The sequence below is a fragment of the Stegodyphus dumicola genome, chromosome 12 (genome assembly GCF_044657685.1).
Source record: "Stegodyphus dumicola isolate Sdum_Otavi_A_Nest chromosome 12, ASM4465768v1".
NCBI classification, from domain to species: domain Eukaryota; kingdom Metazoa; phylum Arthropoda; class Arachnida; order Araneae; family Eresidae; genus Stegodyphus; species Stegodyphus dumicola.
In genome coordinates, this window is record NC_140779.1 from 85,332,410 (window position 1) to 85,350,877 (window position 18,468).

Sequence of the window (18,468 nt, forward strand, 5' to 3'; positions counted from 1 at the left end):
AATTAGCCGAGTAAGTAATTTCAACAAAGTCTAAAGTTTTTTCTGCTCATCTGGAATAGTTATTCAAGATAATTTTACGAACCCGTAACTCGCAAAAGTGTGCATGTTTTTGTATGAAAATTTGAAATACGAACTTACACTTCACCAAATACAGCATGCGCTGAGATGTAAAGTTAAATATGCAACGTATTGTAATAAAAATAGTATACATTTTTTAGATTTAATTTAATTTAATTTTTTTTTTTTTTTTTTTTTTTGTATTTAGAAAACAGCAAACATCTGACGCTGATGACAAAAAAGGTGTGCGCTAGACAAACTATCTGGGATAACCTTATATCGTCTTTTTGACACTGAACTTCCAATTGCAAGATTACAAAATCCTAATTAAAAAAATACAAATAAAAAGCCTTAAAATATTGTAAATAACAGTAATATGGAACGTCTTATATAATTTCTAAATGTTTTGTAAAATTCCAAAATTTTAAAGATTCATAAATGTTAAAATGGTATAAAGAAACTAGTATAGGAGTTTGAAACAAATATAATTACTATATTACTTTAAGTTTAAACTTTTTTATTCATATTTTTGAGACTTAAAATTTGACTGTTGCTTAAATTCAAAGCGAATGCTTTAGCAACTAATTCATGTCACTCTACTACTCACCAACGATCTGGTCTTAAATAACTATGCATTTAAAAATAAAAAAATGTTTTTATATGAGCTATTTTAGTAATTTTTAAAGTTATTTTTGCAGGAAAAAAAAAGAACTATTAAAATATTTGAAATAAATTCAAAGGCTGCTAAGATTTATTATTTTGTCCAGTTTTCCTGTTTTAAAATTCTATTTTGTCTTAAATTTGAAGTAATATAGTGTTTTGAAAATTATCGTAAAACTGATTGAAATAAGTGCAGCGTTATTTAAAATATGAGAAATAAACAACATGAAATGAAAATGTATAAAAAATAAAATTTTATTATATCACAAAACTTCCCTTATTAAAAATATTTATTTACAAGAATTCAAGCAACCATCAACCATTAAAAATACACAAACAAAGTTTTCTAAACATGGGAAGTCAAATATTGTAATTTCTATTTTAAAATCAAAGCTGAAGAAAATGTCTGTTCAATTTCGTTCATATGCTTTTTAAGTTTAGTTTCGTTTACTGGATTACTCAATAGATGGCAGCACCTCAGTCACAGTCGCTTACCACTGCAATGCTTAAACGCAGCAATTAATCTCCATACGAATAAATACATATACAAATGCAATTTCACATTTTCTTCAAACTATGATTATACATGGACAGTATTTTATTTGTTATAACGTATCAGGTTTTTAAAAGAAAATTTTATAGGTCTGCTCAGACATGTAACAATACTTCAGATAAACCTAAGGCCATATTTTAAGTTATATGATCAAAGACATAGGTGGAATTTATTTATGAAGATATGCAGAGTTCTTATAAAAGATTACAACAGAAGGATGTATATTTTATTTCTGTTTATCTTGCGAAAAGATTTTAATGAAAGGTTTCGAAACATAACGAGAGTATCAATACTTTTATAATTCTGAATCAATCAATGAGAAACAATCATTGATTACTATTACTATTAAAATTATTAAAAAGTTAATAACTAAGAATGAAACTAAAGAATTATTTTTTTGATGCTGGAAATCAAGTTTCTTTTAATTTTAGATATTTAATGAGCAATATTTATTACTACTACTATATAGAGGTTTTCGAAAACTTATCGTGATTTAGTATATTTTAACACTGCACTCTGTTTTATATGTGAAAAATTAATATCGAAAGTTAATTTTACAGAAAGATTTTTTTGGTGCGACCATTATAAATGAAGGTGATCCGAATTTAATTTAACTTGTGAATTTAAACAGAATGCTCAAAGCTTATATTTTGTTTTAATAGATAAAACATACATGAATCAGTATCTTATGTCAAGCGTTTACTGTCATATGAGTTACAACAACTCTAATAAAATCATCTATTCTGTGTGCACTGATATCTCAAGAATTGCTCTCTGAAGGCAGAAAATGAAGTTTCAGGTTTTCAATAAATTAAGCAGCTTTTTATTTTGAGATCACATAGAAAATTTAATAACTCTATCAAATATTTCCGTCATCAGCCATAAGCAACATGAGCCTTATTATTTTCCCCAAATTTTACTCCTTTTTCCAACATTACGCCAAACATCACTTTTCCGTTTAAGTTAAGTCTTGGTCTGCGAAAGACCGGTGACAGTATGGATGATATAACTCCTAAAGGACTGTAACCACCACTTAAAATTCCCTTATTGTTACCACTTCCAAAGTTCAGACTAATTCCAAGTGGTTCATACTGTCCTGACCTGGCAACGGCAGGAGGCTGATTTACAGATGGTTGTATTTGCTGTATTGGATAATTGGCAGCTTGTTGGTGTGGGTTTGGATAATATGGTTGTTGGGATGCTTCATAATTTGGTTGCGGATAGTTTAGTTGAGAACTGCTATGGACAGGAGCAATATTTTGGTAATTTAGAGCTTCCTGCGGAGTAGGGTGTTGATATGGTTGTTGAGTGAACTCATTGGCCAGTAGACCTATATCAGCGTTAGGAGATCTTAATTGTTGATGAGATTGATAGGCTTTTCCAGCGGAGAAATTCTGTGCCTCTACTTTGACGGACTCTTTATGAACCTGTGTTTGAGATTTTTCACTTCCTCCCCCAACTCTAGATGTTTCTTTGAGGTTTGGATCATCTCTGGAGTTTAAAAGTTCTTGATATTTTCTTAATTCTTCTTCATATTCGTAATCCAGTTCTCCATTGCGCGGTGGAGCTTTGGAAAAGAAGTCTATTCCTGGAATACCCATATTATTCTGTTGATTTTTGGGATCTAGGGTGAGAAAAAGCATAGTTAGAAGTGTCATAGAAAAATAAAATATATATACTCTTATGCAATCAATATTCAGAAAATTTGCCTATTTACTTCTGTCAAAAGTTTAAGAAATTGAATGATCAACTAAAATAATGAGTTAAAAAGAATTTTTTTTATATATGGTAATTTAGCTCAGATAGATAGCAAATATTTTCATCACATTGTTGTAGCAAAATTATGAAGTTAACAGTAGTTAAATAAAATAAACAATAGTTAAAAGTGGTCCGAAATGTAAAATGCACTTGTTCCACCTACATACATATTTGGCATTATTTTTGCAGTTCCTCCTCAAATTGTACATTTTAAACTTATGTAATTATTTTATACATACCTCAGTTTACATTGAGATGTTGAAGACCTTTTCTGTTATCCTTTATATAATTACCATGAAGAATAACAGAGAAAGCTGATCATGCTACTGAATTAGAAGAGAAAGAAATCCAGCGCTTACGATTAGCAACATAAGTCGTGTGGATCACTATATAATGAGACAATAGGCACTGACTTTATAGAAGCAATTTAACATCTGACTAATCGGAGGAGGATTAAGCGTGTTGTAGATTAACGCCTTAAAAGCTAAGTTTGCTCATTGTTGAAAGCTGGAAAAATTACTATCACATTTAAATTAAATAGTGTTAATTACATTTTGTTTTACACCATTGATGTAAAACTAAACTGCCCCCAGAAAATATAAAAAGGAAAAGAAAAATGGGTTAATGCAATAACAGGTGAAGTCATAATATGAGGGAGTTGATTTGTGAACAATATCACGTAATTCAGTTACACGTAATATGAAATATTTCAGTATTTTCAAGTCATCCGTTAATATTAAATTGCTCAGTCATAAAAATTATTATTTAAATATTAATTTTCAATTTCACATTGAAAGTGTGTGACTGAGTGATTTGCATCATTCGACACATCGCGTAGTTGAGATATTTCACATTATTTCGAAAAAAAAAAAAAAAAAAAAAAAAAAAAAAGTATTCACTTCTTACCATCCTCTCCTGGAACGGGAGCAAAGACAACAAACTGTGGCGTTCCTGGCTTAGCTCCTTTACTTGCTGAGAGAATCTTTTGCAAAACGTCATTCGATACAGTTGATACTTGATCAGGGCTGGAAGTACTGGAATCCACTTTAGGCTTAGGCGATGGCACAAAATGGACTATATACAGAGGATCTTTTTGGGAAGCATCATCGAAACTGTTTTGTTGTTGCATATCCTGATTTCCAAAATTATCTTGATGCTGGATATGTTGCAGATCATCCACACGCGAGAGGTCCCTTTGGTCCAGTTCCTGACTGGGCGATGACCGATGCTGAACATATTCCAAATCATTACGATTTTCTAAGACTTGGAAAATGTCTTCTTCGTGAGGATTTGTGAGTGCCTATAAAAGAAAGGTTATATAGTATTATGACTTCTTACAGAATCAGACTACACGCATTTTATAACCAATACAACTTAATTATTAGAAATATTTGTTATTATGAACAATCCCATTTCCTTTTTTTTCATTTCTTTTGGAGTATGTGGCATAATTTGCATCTCAATAAAACTCGAGCAGAAAATGTCATAAATGCAATCCCGCAGAAGAATAACGATTTTTTTCCTATGACTTTCACCCATCATGCACATCGCTCGATTAAGCCTGCCTGGAATCTCAACCACAATGCTATTTTAGGGTCCCAACACCCGCTTTTGACCAACACTCGATGTATCAGGAAAAGCAAGATTATGGAGATTATTATAGAATTTTAGGACTTCCTTAAATCTGGAATCCTAGGCTCAGGCATTATATAACTAAACGATAATTAGACTCTAATCGCTTTTAAAAAAGAAGGAGGATTAAAATATATAACAATAAAAAGCCTTTTTAAAAGCAACTGTGCTAAATGCTTGATTCACGAATGCCTTAGATCACGAATAAATTTTACAATTTGAAAATAAATGTCTTGGATGCCGAACGATGCTTCGAGATGCGAACAAGTAAGCTGGTAACAAATGATACTCAAAAATGCAGTGAAACTTGTTCATAGGACATTATAACCTTGATAAAGCTGCGGCATAAATATTTGCAATGAAAATGCCATACTTTTAGGAATACATTTAATCACAGTGGTGAGAGTGTTAATACGACAAACGCCCAGCGATTCTCAAATACAGGCAAGCGGGATTAAGAAAAAGGCGGAAGGGGAACCCAGAAAAATCAGCAGTTACGTGATATTCTCGGGGAAAAAGATTTCCTTTTTAAACAAAAACACTTTTCGCACCTTTGGCTTTTTCACCATTTTCTATTTACGCCTTCAACTTCCCTCTGTAAGGATTCGATAAATTTAATTCAAGTTTTCCTATTTTATATATATTAAGTATTGTGCTAAATATTGTGCATATATTAATACTATATATGTATTAGTTTTAATGAATTCCACTGGTTTTGCATTAAGAACATACATAAGAAATACTTTTTTTCTAAGCAATCATTTGCGATTCGAGAACAGATAAGTTCATTTTACATTAATTCCTATTTGGAAAATTGTTTCGGTTTAAGAATATTTTGGATGACGAATTATCTACAGCAACGAATTAAGTTCGTGAGCCACGATTTCACTATACTTGTCGCATCTCAACACATTTTTTTATATTCTTATAATTCTAGTAATGACAAAATAAGACTTAATTTGTAGTATCAAGATCTTACATGAATGCCTCAAATTTAAAACAGTTCCAAAAAATTTTATGTGTAAAATGTTTTAAAAAAATTGCAATCTGAAATCCTTAGATTGCGATCTAAAACCTAAAAATAGAATTTATGTTTAAATATTTAAAAAAAAAAAAAAACATAAAGTATAAAATTAAAGAAGACGAATGATTCAGCACAGTTACTTAACTGGTGCAGAATCATAAGCATCCAGAGCAGGGCATTTTATATTAATTAAAACAAGTTGCAAACAACAATTGTTACAGTTAAATAGTTCTGTTACATCTGTGATGTAGCCGTTCCTCAATAGACACTAATGCTGGCAAGCTGTAAAAAGGATTTATTAACAGAGCACACAGGAAAGGTTAAAAACAAAAGAAATATGCATAAAAATGAAACATATACCAAATGGAACATCAAACATTAGAATAACAGAGACATAGTAACCTATCATCATGGCGGCTGGAGGTCGACTGACGTTTTTCCCACTTCGCCACTAGATGGCGTTTCAATAAAGTAGTTCGGTTACAGTTCAACAGTTCAAGGCGATGAATAAAATAGTTGGATTACCATTAAATAGTTCTGTTACAGTTAAACAGTTCTGTTACACAATGATATTCGTAAAAATTATCATTTGTGATTTCAATTTGTGGACTGAAAACAAATTTTCATAAATTAATTAATCTATCAGTAAGACACGGTATTAAAAAGTATAATGAATATTTGAATTATTAAAAAGTCCGATTATTGTTTTTTAAATTGCTTAACTTAAAATAACAGGTAAAAAGCTAAATGTTAGATATTCTTCTTCTTCGAATGGCAGCAATTTGAAAATCGTGCGATGCTCTGTGGAAAATAAATTAAAGGTTTTTTTTAACACTTGCCAAGAGAAGTTTCTAAATTTTTTCCTCTCTCCTAGACCGTCAGTTTTCAAATTTTGTTTCAAATTATGATCGTGTCGACGGATTTTATTTTGCCAGGGCAGCATTTTATATTCTGCATGAAAGCAATACCCTTAGAAGTATAACAAATATGTAAAATATAGCATCGCATCCTAAATAAATTTATTGTATTATATCCAATTATCTGTCGTTGTTAACTGATAAATCTAAATCTTTACAGCGAAATAAAATTGAAATTGAATTAAAAATATTTCATTTTAAAAATTTCAGTACGTGCTTCTGCATTTCGGTTTAACAGTAAAACATAAACAGAAAAATAAGAATGCATAAAAGTAATAAAATACATCTCGTTTGAATGTAACTGATGGGGCAATTGATATGGGCAATTGTAATTTACAAAACTTCAGCAGTACATTAAATTTCATTTTTGTCGCTGAAGTTAGTGTACACAAGAAGAATAATTAAATTTTTCAACCGCTATATTGCAAAATGTTGGAATGATATTTTAATTATTATAATAACTGTACGAAATGACATTTGTTGTAAAGTGTTATCGAAGAATACAGATTATTTTTACACATTGCGTAGGCAACATTTATAAGGCAATGATTTTGAATCTAAAATGATGCTAAAAAATCATCTATAATAATTTCTATATATATATATATAAGCGAAATACCACTGACTCATCCGAAACTATACACCCAATTGACTTGAAATTTTGCATAGTTACTCATTCCATGATGCAGACGCGCTCTAAGAACGGATTTTACGTAAATCCTGTCCAAAATGGATTTTTGTTATGCAACAGAATTTTTTTCATACATTTGGTTTTCAAATCCAAGTTCAGAATTTTTTTTTCGTTGCCAAAACTAGATATGAAATACAATGTCGACAATGAATTCATTTTCCTTTAAAATTGTTAAATTGGTAAATAACTTGCATCTATCCAATGAATACAAACAATATTTAAATGATAAGGTTAATAATAATAATTTATATTTAACTATGGTATCATAAGTTTCATGAAAATAAATGTTATTATTAAGAGAAATAAATTATTGTGATGAAAAATTAAAATGTTCTTGTTATTTATAAAATTGCCATACATAAAATATCAAGGACACATAATTTATAATTGATTAAAAAATTTGATAACAAAGACAGTAAAATTTATTTTTATGAAACTTATGGTAACAGTTAAATATATATAAAACTTAGTTTTATGTTGGCCAATTTTGCATGGTGTAGGCCTACTGAGGTTCCCGCCACATTAAATAATGGGGACGCAAATACACAATACCTCATGGGTGATGGGGAAATCTGTGTATGACGGATTCACTGACTGGTACTATATTTCTGGACTTTAAATTAATAAAATTTACATTAATTATCAATTCGAAATTAGACATTTCGTCCATATAAGAATTCTAGTTCACATTCAAATAGGTAGTGTACCCAGCAAAGCGGGGGAGGGTATCAACTAGTGCTACTATAATAAAGACAGCCAGTTCTAAAATTGCAAGATATGGCACTTAAAATTTATGAGACTTTATAAGAAATTCTGCAGATCTTTACAGAAGGAATAATTTTCTACTGATAAAAGGAGATCTTTCGCTTTTTTCAAAACTCATTGAGAATTTAACGAAACAGAGGTAATATCAAACAGAAGTTACCGTTTTTAAGTTTTTGATACGAAAAACGATTTTTGAATCATATAGTAACAATTCAACTGAATATATTTTGAAAAATATGATAAATTTAAACATAAAAAATGTTTCTCTTTTAACGAAATTAATAAACACACACACACTATGCATTGTACTTGCTTCGGCAGTATATATACTAAAATTGGAACGATACAGAGAAGGATGACACACTATGCATTATTTTAGTTTGACTACAAAAAATGTACTAATGAATCTTTAAATCTAAGTATTATTAATTTTAATACAGTAATTATTTTCTCAAAATCTACCCTTTCTTTTTGCTTTTTTATACTGAAATTAAGTGGAAATTTGAATAAAGTGTAATTTTAGTACTGTTTTAGAACTAATTAATTTAAATATAAAAAATATATTTGTTTCCTTACAATATTTATATCTAAAAGTCCTACCCGAAAAAAATGGTTTCAGGCGTATTATTAACCGCAAATGATATTTTGTTTTCAATTGAAACATTTACTTTCGGTTACCGTTCTTTTCCTGTTCTCATTTAAGGAACGAAAGCGAAATTTGGAAAAAGATTTAAAAGAAAAAAATACGTTATCCCTCATACGCTTTCTCTTGATCTTTCTTATTCTTTCCAGAATCTCTGCCACCTTATGGTTACGGTTATTTGGAAAATAAACAGAGCGTCAATAAACGGAAAATAATCTTTTCGGCTTTTCCATTGCGCAGCTTCTCCCTGCTTCACTGAATTCGAGTTTAGGGTGCATTTAGGTAAATACAAATAAAATAAAAACATTTTCATAAAAGCAAGGAAAATATAGATTTGATTTCATCGAATTTTAGCATATTTCGAGATTGATTCCAAAGAGCAACTTAAGTGAATGAAATCGCCATGATTAGTTTATATTAGTAATATGCGTAAAGTCTTTCACAGAGTATTGAACTAGGAAGGTAAAGGAAACGGCTTACGAATGAAAATTGAAGGTATTTTGAAATCGTAGACACTTGTCAAGGTTACTTGTTTTCTAACACTCCCAAAGGAAATGTGAGAGTTTAACGAATTGTTTGACGGTATCTTTGGATACGGAGAGATTTTAAAGCACACTTCCTTAACATTATAAACATAAATGGAATGATTGAATAGACGATAGTAGTATTCAGGGTGTTCGGAAAAGTTAGTTAAAGGCTATATTTTCTTAAATATTGAACCTAAATAAGTAAAGTTTTTTAAATGAGTTACAGAATATATTATGAATAATATGGTTAGGGAAGATTCAATAAAAAATATAACACAGAAAACCTTGGCTTAAGAACTTAATTTGTTCCTGGAGTTCGTTCATCAACCGAAATGTCAATAAACTGAAGCCATTTCCCCCATAATGTAAAATGGATTAATTCGTTCCTGGATCACAGGTGATTGCTTGTTTAAACTTTATCATAATATCACAGTAATATAATTTGAGTGCACATTCAAGTCATAAAGAAACATTAAAGTACATAATCAAAAATAGAAATCATTAAATATTAAGAAAAGGACATACAGAGTATTAAATAGCTAAATTTAATTTTATTTTACCTATACGAAGGAAAGTGAAAAGTATAAGTGGAAAATGATCAGGAAAATGTTATTATTTTTGGTGTGAAATTCTCTTTCCCAAAAATATCAGATATTGTCTATAGGAGACACCCTTCTTTTATTTTTTCTTTATTTCTAAGAGCCACTTTGCTTAAGACTCATTGCTTTTGGGAGACATTTTATCTTTATCTTTTTGTTTTTAAGTGGCACTCGACTTTCCTTGAGACTCATTGAGCTTATGTTTCACTAAAACTTTCTCCAATGTTATCTGTTTTTGTTGAAACATGGCATTATCATGGAAGATGCTTACTCTGGAACTTTCTACTGCTTAATCCCGATAATGTGGTTCCATGAATCTTTGCATCTTAATTAAGGCATTTTCTCACTCTTTCCAGCATGCCTTCGTGGTGTAACGGTAGTACACACGATGTCTATTCCAGAGGTTCAGGGTTCGAGTCTCGCTGAGGGTGCTGCATATTTTTCCAGTCTTCTTCTTAAATAAAAACCTAATCATTCTACAGTGGAGCCCAACTAAAAGGTGGTGGATGATAATTCGTCATTACCAGGAATTGGCGACTGGGTCCCCTCACCCCCAGTCGCTCTTATTTTCTCCCCTCTTCCAGCATGCTTTTGTCGTGTAACTGTAAACATACTCGACACGTATTCGAGAGGTTCAGGTTCGAGTCCCGGCGAGGGCATTGCTTTTTTTCACGTCTCCTGTTTCAAAATAACCTAATGACTCTACAATCTTATCCCATTTTCCACAAATTTCCTAGATGTATCCCTTTTCTTGTTGAGCTGATTTTTATTGTCTTCTAGTAAATTATCTATGTCTTCATTGTTAACGTCCTAGCCCCTGATATTGTCTAGAGATATATTATTATAAATAACAAAAACATCCTAAATGTCAAAGCGCTGAACGTTTCTGCTTGCAACTCACAGTCTGGGCATAATTTTCCCTAAGCCGAGTCCATGGCACCGTATTCCCGTAAGGCTTTATTAATGGGAATTAAGCATATGGAACATGTTAAAATGACATTTACAGAAGTTTCTGGGAGTCAAATACATGTTTGAAATAAGTAAAAATGGTTAGTTTTAGCTTTGAGGCGGCTTCCTAAATTTGTTTTAAAAATCTTAAAATAAAGTTCATGATGAAATGATCTAATATAATAAATTCGTTCTAGAATATTTTCACGAATTTACTTGAGATGAAGGTTTTTGTTTTTAATAAAGAAAACCTTATGCATATTTTATTCAATTAAACATTTTCTGCACGAAAACAAAATAAAAATTTAAATGAAAGTTTTCGTTTTTAATAAAGAAAACCTTATGCATATTTTATTCAATTAAACATTTTCTGCGCGAGAACAAAATAAAAATTTTTGGAATTTAAATGTTTGAAATGTCCTTATCAGATTCTTTACAAAGTCGCTGAACACTGGTAGTTTGGCCCGAGGTTCGAATCCCGCGAACGGGATGGGCTCTTTCGTGATTTTTCTCCATGTGTAACATGTATACGAACCAGTTTTCTTAAGAAAACGCTCCACGAAGGCATCCTCCCTTTAGTCAGATAGCAATCGAGTGCTTTGCTATAATCAAATAACCAACCAAAAATACCATTTAATTATTTCGGAATGAAAACTACGAAAGTTTATTTATGATAAAACAAAGTATAATGATTTAAAAACCTGATTTATGATTTTCAATGACCCTGCATAATTAATAGCTATAAATTACCATTAATTATAATTTTATAAACAATATTAGCATTTTTATAATTAATAAAATATTTTTTAACGCTAAGTTAGATAAGAGCCATATAAGGACTTTTTGCTAAAAAGATCAAATTTCAAAAATTTAATCAAAAGACTTTCAAGTATTTCATTAGAGTTAGGTTTCAACATAATACACTATTGTATTTACACGCTTATCCCCGCGTTAACTAATCTCTTGAAAGCATCTGCATAGAAAGATTTGCTAGAACATCTGAATTACCATAGCACAACGTGCTTCACTTCGTCATAGCTGCGACCTCCAATGAATTCTTTTAGAGAATTACAGAATCGACGTACAAACTATCATTAAATTTCACTAGAGATATAGCTTTTTTGAGGGCAGTGAATACTATTGGTGTACTTTCAAAAATGATAGAACTCACTGGGTACCGAGAAAGCTTTTCGCCGTTGGCCGGCATAGAAGAGTTGATGTCTGCATTGAGATAAAGGAGTAATTTATATCTGAAAGAGTGGCTTAGATGCACAGATGACGAAGTGAAGCAAAAAATGTCTAGGATGGATGATTCAAGCTCGCTGACAAATCTTTCCCCACCGAAGTTTCGGGTAGAAAGATCTGTTTTCAGAAATTAGTTGACCTGTTGGGATAACTGAATAGCAGTGGATTATATCAAAAAATAAATTCACATGTTACACACTGAATTTTGCTCTTTTATTTTACAAACTCATAAATCTCGGTTTGACGTGAATTTCCCTTGTATAACAACATACACCGTCTGTCCGAAAAGTTCCCAGACAGATTTTCATCCTGGCATATAATCATGTCTGGTAGGAACAAATTCCCGTGTGTCACGGATCGGTTGAGAGAAAGGATTCAGCTGGTCCGTCTGGAACGATGGAAGGAGAGGAATTATTTCTTACTGCACGACAATGAGACTGCTAACATGACTGAGTTAGCGGTTTCTAGCAAAGAACTTAAGCCAGTTCTTAACCATTTTCCATATGCGCCGAATTTGACTCCAAGTGACTTTTCTTGGATAGCTGAAAATCAGACTTCACATGAAGGGTCAACGCTATGCCGACATAACCGACATTCAAGGCCACAGTGACACACTTGTTGAATAACATCCTGAACAAGAATTTTGCTGATAGTTTCATATAGCTGTATGAAAGTTCTGTGTGCGTTGTACTCAAGTGAGGGCAGATCACTAAAGACTATCACTTAAAGCATTAAAATTTTCATCTTAAATTTTCTCTAGATTTTGTCAATAAGGTCTCGGAACGTTTTACACAGACCGTGTATATAATACATAATATATTTTATGTAAAATTCATTAAGATAATGCTATTTGTAAGATCAGACAATTCTTAATCTCTTGATGCCTCTCTTAAGTAATCACTCCTCCTAATAGTTGGATCTTCAGGGAATACGTTCACACCAAAATATTTGTTTTTATACGTAATCTTCCCTAACTTCAGAATTAAAACAGTTTGAAAATAATTATTTTAAGAATAAGAAGAATTAATTTTAGGGTATTTTATAACTGGAAGTTTACACCTAGTTTCCACATTGAAGGAAATGAAATTCATAGTCAATTTTCAAAGTATCTTACGCATACTAAATAATGGTTTATAAACATCAAAATTCACCTTCTAGCATATAAAAGACGTTTTTAAAAATGCATAAACTAGGAAGTAAAACTATGGAAAATATATATTAACATATTAACTACTAAGATAGAAATATTTTTTAACAGTTTTAATTTCTGAAAACGTTTCATAAATAGTCTATGTATGAAAAATTATAATTTTCAAAACGCTGTTATATATTGCTCATTTCTTGGTTGTGTTGCATAGAAATTCTGTACTCCTTTTCCAACATAAATACCAAAATGTAATTAAAAAATGAATCTTTTACTTATGACCAAAAAGTCTAAAATTATTCGATTTACAGGCATTAAGTGTTGAATAATTTTTCTTAAGCTTTTAATTTCAATCGTGTGTTACTGTTTGCCTGTTATCGCAATTTTTACTCACATATATATTATACATAAAATTTGTATCCAGTTTTCCAGAAAAAATTATACTGAACTCATTAATTACTTAGTTCGTTTTCTGAAATCTCTAATTATAGTACTTAATTTATTTACTGCGTGGATTACTAAAATTTTCAAATAAAATATTTAATAGCTATTAAAACATTAATAACTAGTGTAATTACACTCAATTAATTATGATTTGTTTCGCACATCAATTATGATTTTTTGGCCTTTACAACATATTATTATTTCAAGAGCGTAAAAGTACCATTTTCTAAGACAGTTGGCGAAACCAGCCGCACCCTGGCGAAATTTGGCAGTTTTTTATAAATAAGGTAAAAATTGTTTTTCGGATGCAAGTTGGCGATCTTTGAAGAGTTTTTAAAAACATTACCAAACTGTCGGTATTTATCATAAGTCGACAAACATTATCGACTTATCAAAAGAAAAAAAAAAAAAAAAAAAAAAAAAAAAAAAAACTGAAATTTAAAATACGAATTTAAATTATTAAATGAAGACCTTAAAAAATTAACATATTTTCATCGAAATATTTTTTTAATTTTTTTACCGCTGTTCTCCCCGTGTTCATAGCAAACAGTTTATGCTTTAAAAATATCTGAGAATTGCAGGCACTTTGCATTGCGCAACGGCTATCTACCGCATTTCATCGCTATTCGCTCAGTGATTTTGCGACAAAATACTACGCTTCTGCACCAATTTTAACACAGTTTCTTGCATTACTGGTAATTCAGCAAAAGATATTTAAAAATAGAACTGAAGGCAAAAATATCTCGATATGTATATAGAAATCGTTGGAATGCAACGAAAAGAATGCTCACGAAAATGGCACCGCTGTTTAACTTAAAGACTTATATGAGCATGGTTACCTGAAGAATGTTTATGCGCAATGGTTGCCAGTTTTTGGCGTTTTCTGAAAATGTTTACGAATTTTACTAAGGTGGTTACGACAATACGGTGGTACTTACTTTTATTCTTGCTATTATTATTGCATTTTGAAATATCAGTTTTCAGTAAAATGTTTTAAATTATATAAATCGTGGTCTGCATTTGAAGGTAAAAACTAAAATAAATAAATAAATAAATGTAAAATCCAAAATAAATAAAGTAAAATCGCCAAACCAAATAAGTTCAGTAAGCCGATTATAGCTAAAACCAGCTAATACCTTAAAAAAAAATCTGATATGGACACCACATGACTTCCTTGTATGGAAAATTCCGGCGGAGGTTCGAGTAAAAGTATTAAAAAGTTACCAAACCAAGCGTAACTGATTTTCAACGTAGGAGTGCGACGGTCTTCAAAGAGTTAGAATTTATAACCAGAATTCGTGATTTGCGAATCAAAAGATAAAATGTTTTAAAAGGAAGTGAACTTTTAAAATGAAGTGTATGAAATATTTACTTGCATTTTCTCTATTTTACTGTAATCTACTATTTATGAAACATGTTATTTCCCAAGTCATAATTCATGGGTTATTTACATCTTGTCAGGGATCAAATAGGACATATAAAGACCAGATTCTCATGCAGGCGACTTTTTTTTCCCGAAAAATGTTGTCTTACCATCTGGTTAACAGCTATAATAAATTCATTCAAATTCCAGATTTCTACTTAAAAGATTTCACTTTTTAAATTACTTAAATTATCTGTTATCCCTTCTTTGTCTATCTACCTGTTTTATTAAGTTAAATATACTTCTTAAACCTCATTAAACTCACAAAACTCCAAAAGTCACTAGATTTGCATCCTCTGCAGTTATGTGGTAGTAATGTTTGCTTCATACATTTTATAGAAGTTTTTGGTAGCTACTGAAGCTGTAAAGAAGTGTAACTCTAGCAGCTGTTTGGAATTAAATTCAACCATACCAGCACAAAAAATCTTTTACGGTACTCAATGTACTTAAATAGATTGGTGCACGCTAACCTATAGACTAACTGTTCACATTAAAATCAATTTGCAACAGTACTGTATAAATTCATGGAGCTGTGCAACGATAAGTATAATGCATTAGTGGTTATGACGTTGACTACATCCTTTCGTGGAAGGATTATTCTAGTGAGTTTGGTTTCGCTTATTTAAATATGAAAAGCATGCAAAAAACCTTTATGCCTAAGAGGAGGGATTCTTCGCGGAGGACTTAAAAAAACTTTATTCATAGTGGTCGTAAAAAATTCCTCGATATATGAACCCCTAGCGGCCTAAACCAATCGAAATGAAATTTCAGATATTGTTATTTGAAGGTATGCCTTCGAGGTGGTGATGATTTAAAACAATAGATCTATAACGGGTATAGTAAAAACATTTCAATAGAGCTATATCTACATTTTTCCTGCGCCAATTGATCAGCGCACTGAAAAACCATAGATAGCGTTGGAACGATATACGTATGACGAAAATTTCCGGCTTAAAACATTTGCAAAGAATAGCATTGTAAGGGACCAATGGATTCTTCTCACTGGGCTCAATGCAGGTCACATCCACGGGTTTGAAAACGAGCTTCATCACAAGTACTCGGTATACGACAATGTTGCAGAATTACGTAATTCCAGAATTGCAACAGCGAAATGTTCTTAATGGCATTGTATGGATGCACACGTCGCCATTTGTGTTTGGCAAGTGCTGTAAGCTTCGTGGCCACCGTGATCATCTGACCTCGTTCCGATGGATTTCTTATTCTGGGTTGTCCGAAATCTAGGGTATACACATCAAATCTACGAGATTTGTCAGAATTGTCAGAATTTGCCATAAAACGTGAAGTTATACAGATTTCTCCTGTTATGTTCATCATTATTGTGAACAATATTCCGCATGCAGTGTGTTATGGTCTGCGAAGCTGGGCATGTTGAAAACTTGTAATTCCAATAACAGTTTTCCCTTCTCCTCTTTTGTGTTGTCGTTAGTCATTTTACAATGCTCTTTGCAAATTTTTATCCCGGAAATTTTCTTAATACGTATATCGTTCGAATGCCATTTATGTTTTTTTTAATGCGCTGATTGATTTGTGCAGGATAAAAGGTGTGTGTTTTCAGAGGTGTTGTCATCAGAAAATTTCAAAATTTTTTCACTGGAAGTGTAACCATGAAAGCTCTATTGTTTTAAATCATCCCAAACTTGAGCACATACCTTCAAATAAGAATATCTGAAATTTCATTTCGATTTGTTGAAAGGATAGGGCAATTATATCGGGGAAGTATTTTTATGACTATCCTGTACCTACGTGACGTATGGAAAATAGCCATAAAAGTGCCCATGTAGCCAAATTCATTCAACTGGAATGGAACGCCTATCGAAATAACAATGTTCAGCGACATTACCGCTCGGCTGCTGGTAGGCCCTGATAAAAGCAGAATATTCCCAGCAGAATAAAAGCAATATTACAACACTGTTTCTGTTAACGACAGCGATATATTTTGAGCTGATCAGAATTTGTATTCGCTTTAAGTTCTAAAATCGCTGTCTTAAAATTAGCGTAAAATATTCGTCCTTAAAAATCCTAGGACGGTTGTTGTTTAATTAAATACTGGATACAATACTAATTTGCATGGTAAACTTGAGACAATATTTTTAAGTTTTACTAATATGTAAGCTTATTTTAAACACTATCTTTTGATATATATACGAGGGTAAGTTGAAAAATAAGTTTCCCCTATCGACTGTGGTCAGAGTTGTGTATGAAAGTCAAAAAATAGAATGAGACATTAAAGATATGACATACCTTTATTTTTCCACATAGGTACCAAGTACATTGAGACATTTGTCATATCGCTTGATAAGCTTCAAAAAGCCCTCCAGGAAAAAATCAGGGCTTTGCATATGGAAGAAGCGTTGAACGGCTTGTTTCACTTCAGTATTGCTTCCAAAGCGCCTTCCCCCGAGATTTTTCTTCAAAGCCGGAAACAGATGGAAGTCGCTTGGGCGAGATCAGGACTGTATGGCTGATGGTGTAGGCGCTCCCAACCAAGAGTTGCAATATGGTTTTGCGTTGCCGTCGCCGAATGTGGTCTGGCATTGTCATCCAACAGCAGAACGCCAGATGTGAGAAGGCCAGGCCGCTTTTTCCGAATCGCCTCTTTCAATTTCGACAGGGTGTCACAGTAGCGCGTAGCATTGATAGTTCCAACCTCCAAAAAGTCCAGCAACAAAACTCCTTGGGCGTCCCAGAAAACTGTGAGGAGCACTTTACCTGCAGAGGGAGTTGTCTTGAACTTCTTTCGGACAGGTGATGACGTATGTTTCCACTCCATAGATGCGGCCTTCGATTCTGGCGTGAAATGGTGGACCCATGTTTCAACCCCCGTCACAATCCGAAACAGAAAGTCATTGCCATCTTCATGGTAACGCACGAGATGTTCCAGGCTGACCCCCATGCGTTGTTCCTTGTGTGTCGAGGTCAATTGTAATACTGAAGCAATACTGAAGTGAAACAAACCGTTCAACGCTTCTTCCATATGCAAAGCCCTGATTTTTCCTGGAGGGCTTTTTCAAGCTTATCAAGTGATATGACAAATGTCTCAATGTACTTGGTACCTATGTGGAAAAATAAAGGTATGTCATATCTTTAATGTCTCATTCTATTTTTTGACTTTCATACACAACTCTGACCACAGTCGACAGGGGAAACTTATTTTTCAACTTACCTACGTACATCTCATATATTCGCTCAGATCAACACGGCATGCAAATTAATGCACGCGCAAGAGAGTTAAAAGTAGCAGGGGTTAATTACAGCTCATGCTTCGTTGAGTGGAGAGCCAACTCTTCTTACAATCTAGCACCAGTTTGTTTGGAAGAAATAAGAAGTTGCTGAAGCCGCATCGATTTTATTGCCGTTCGTGCTTGGTAAATGCGTTCTTTTGTAATGATTAACTGTGTAACTCACCACAGATGAAGA

At 32.1% G+C, this 18,468-nt stretch overlaps 1 protein-coding gene across 2 annotated transcripts in view; it reads right to left on the reverse strand.

Moving 5' to 3' along the window:
• Positions 1–954: 954 nt before the first annotated feature.
• The window catches only part of LOC118203682 (uncharacterized), a 41,074-nt gene continuing 23,560 nt past the window's right edge, over positions 955–18,468 (reverse strand). Inside the window, exons 1-3 of one of the 2 annotated variants that reach the window (XM_035375961.2) lie at positions 6,045–6,095; positions 3,935–4,328; positions 955–2,894 (exon numbers count right to left, since the gene is read on the reverse strand). In XM_035375961.2, coding sequence (XP_035231852.1) covers positions 2,146–2,894; positions 3,935–4,328; positions 6,045–6,056 — 1,155 coding nt within the window. In that variant the 5' untranslated portion in view covers positions 6,057–6,095 and the 3' untranslated portion in view covers positions 955–2,145. Of the gene's footprint in view, positions 2,895–3,934; positions 4,329–6,044; positions 6,096–18,468 lie in introns of those variants that run through there. The other variant, XM_085806671.1, reaches the window with a different exon arrangement.